This window comes from Echinops telfairi, unplaced genomic scaffold (genome assembly GCF_000313985.2).
Source record: "Echinops telfairi isolate 266 unplaced genomic scaffold, ASM31398v2 ScPeMD7_25;HRSCAF=90, whole genome shotgun sequence".
In the NCBI taxonomy this organism is placed as follows: domain Eukaryota; kingdom Metazoa; phylum Chordata; class Mammalia; order Afrosoricida; family Tenrecidae; genus Echinops; species Echinops telfairi.
The window spans coordinates 1,294,822-1,296,978 of NW_022103922.1; the positions used below are offsets into that span (position 1 = coordinate 1,294,822).

The 2,157-nt window shown below is 62.5% G+C and overlaps 1 protein-coding gene across 1 annotated transcript in view; it reads right to left on the minus strand.

Moving 5' to 3' along the window:
- Positions 1-283: 283 nt before the first annotated feature.
- The window catches only part of UBAC1 (UBA domain containing 1), a 7,053-nt gene continuing 5,179 nt past the window's right edge, over positions 284-2,157 (minus strand). The window contains exons 4-6 of the mRNA XM_045289350.1: positions 1,974-2,138; positions 1,239-1,377; positions 284-742 (exon numbers count right to left, since the gene is read on the minus strand). Of these exons, the coding sequence (XP_045145285.1) occupies positions 627-742; positions 1,239-1,377; positions 1,974-2,138 (420 nt within the window). The 3' untranslated portion in view covers positions 284-626. The remainder of the gene's footprint in view (positions 743-1,238; positions 1,378-1,973; positions 2,139-2,157) is intronic.

The window sequence follows — 2,157 nt, forward strand, 5'->3', positions numbered from 1 at the left end:
TGGACGTGTGTATTTCCCTGTGACTTGGGTAGGGACTGAGGATGGACGTATGTATTTCCCTGTGACTCAGGTGGGGACTGAGGATAGACGTGTGTATTTCCCTGTGACTCAGGTGGGGACTGTGGATGGACGTGCGTACTTCCCTGTGATGCAAGGCTGGAGTATGGACGGGTGCATGTTGGTCTGTTTTTCAAGTGGTCACTCACTGGTGGAGGGACTGGCACTGTCACAATAACATGAAGCCTGTACCTTTTCCCTGGTGCCAGAAAGACAAGAGACGGAGTAGGAAAAGGGTGTTTAATACAGAAAACCAGCTTTGAAACAGCCCCCGCCCACCCACTGAACACGTCTGCTGGAAGAACACTTCGCTGAGACATGCCTCCTTCCAAACACAAGGACCGGTCCCTACAGTGGGGACCAGGGTGGCTCCCAAAGCCCCCTCCCCCTTCCCCGTGGACAGCAGCCCCCTGCCAACAGGGCCGGGTGCCCAGGCAACGTGCCCACTCCATGACAGGCCGGTATGGAGCAGAATTAAAAGCAGGTGCAAAAGCCCCGTCGGGCGAGGCAGAAGGCACCGGTGCCCTGCTGGCCAGCTGGAGCCCCTGGCAGGGCGGCGGTGGCAGCAGCTACGAGCGGTTCAGGGTCTGGAAGATGCGTGAGATCTGCAGCAGCACGGGGCCCGTCTCGGGGTCATTCATCCACTGCGTGCTGTTGAGCGGGTTCTCCAGCATGTCCTCGAACGCTGCCGGTAGAGCAGGCGGCTGAGCACTGGCCACACACACCGTCCTGCCAGCTGCCCGCGTGGCTCCAGAACACAGCCCCCACCAATCTCAGAAGCCGAGCCACCTGTCCAGCCCGGGTGTGAGGCGTGGGGCAGTGACTGTAACCGGACACAGGCTGGGCTCAGCTCAGGAGCCATCTGCATCCCACGGGAGAAAGGCCAGGAGACTGACAGCCCAGGACACTGCAGGGTGGTACTGTCATCTCCAGGGGTGGGGGGGGGACTCACAGGAGGGAGTGAGGGAAGAGAAGGGGGTGAACTTCAGGCCCTGCTGAAGGGGACCTCCTGGCCAGCAAGAGCCCATGTCAGAGGAGCCCCATAACAGGCACACCTCCCACTACCCTTGGATGGCGTCCGTGCAGGGGCCTGGTCAGGTGGCTGTCACACAGGGCAGGACCCGGCACCAGTCTCCCCCAGGAAATGACCCCCTCTCCCCCTGGGCCCAGCTCACACATACCCAGCAGTGTCTTTGGGTTGGTCAGCCCCAGCTGCACCACAGGGTTGTCCAGGATGGCTTGGAACAGGGGGCTCTCAGGGTCCATGCCTTTGTCCAGCTCCTCGGGGGATGGCTTCCGGTCTCCCAGTAGCCACTCACACTGTGAACAAAAGGTGATTACTGCCGGCCCCTGGGACTTCTCCATGCAGACCTCTCAGGTCCCCTCAGCACATGGGCAGGTACATGGACCCCTGCCCCCCTTGGCTGCAGAGCTTCCCCTGCCCCAACTTGGCTGCTGGTAGCTCCGTGAACCCCGGCCCCACTTGGCTGCTCAACAGGTACACAGACCTCCGGACATGCCTGAGCTGACTCCCTCAACAGAGCTGGCACCACCACACCTGGGCAGGGTGAGCCCCCGCCCCTCGAAGCACGGGGAGTGTGAGACAGTCCTGGGCAGCGTGGGAGCCCCAAGACAGATCTGGCGTCTGAGTGGCCCAGCTGCGAGCCCACCGCTAAGGCCAGCAGCCTGCCCCTCAGAAGCCAGTGTGTGCTCAGCGAGCAGGTGCCACTCAGTTGGGGCCACGCGGGCCGTGCACATAGGATGTGGGCAGGGGCCTGCTGCGTCTGAGGAAGACAAAACCCTGAACCTGCTCAGGCAGGCGCCGTGCTCTGACCGCCGGCCTCCCTCCCCGCACCCGCCCGAGTGTATGTGCAGAGACATGCGTATGCATGTGGGGGGGCTGGGGGTGCACTCACTGCGTCGTTCTGCTGGTTGTTGTTCACGCGCAGGGCATCCATCACTTCCTTCTCCCCGAAGCCCATCTCCATCAGGGCAACCAGAGCCTGCGTGGGAACCACACAGGCGTCAGCTGGCGCCGGGGCAGGGCGGCCACAGAGCTGTGCCTGGCTCATGAGCAGCATCTGAGCAGGTGGTGGTCCA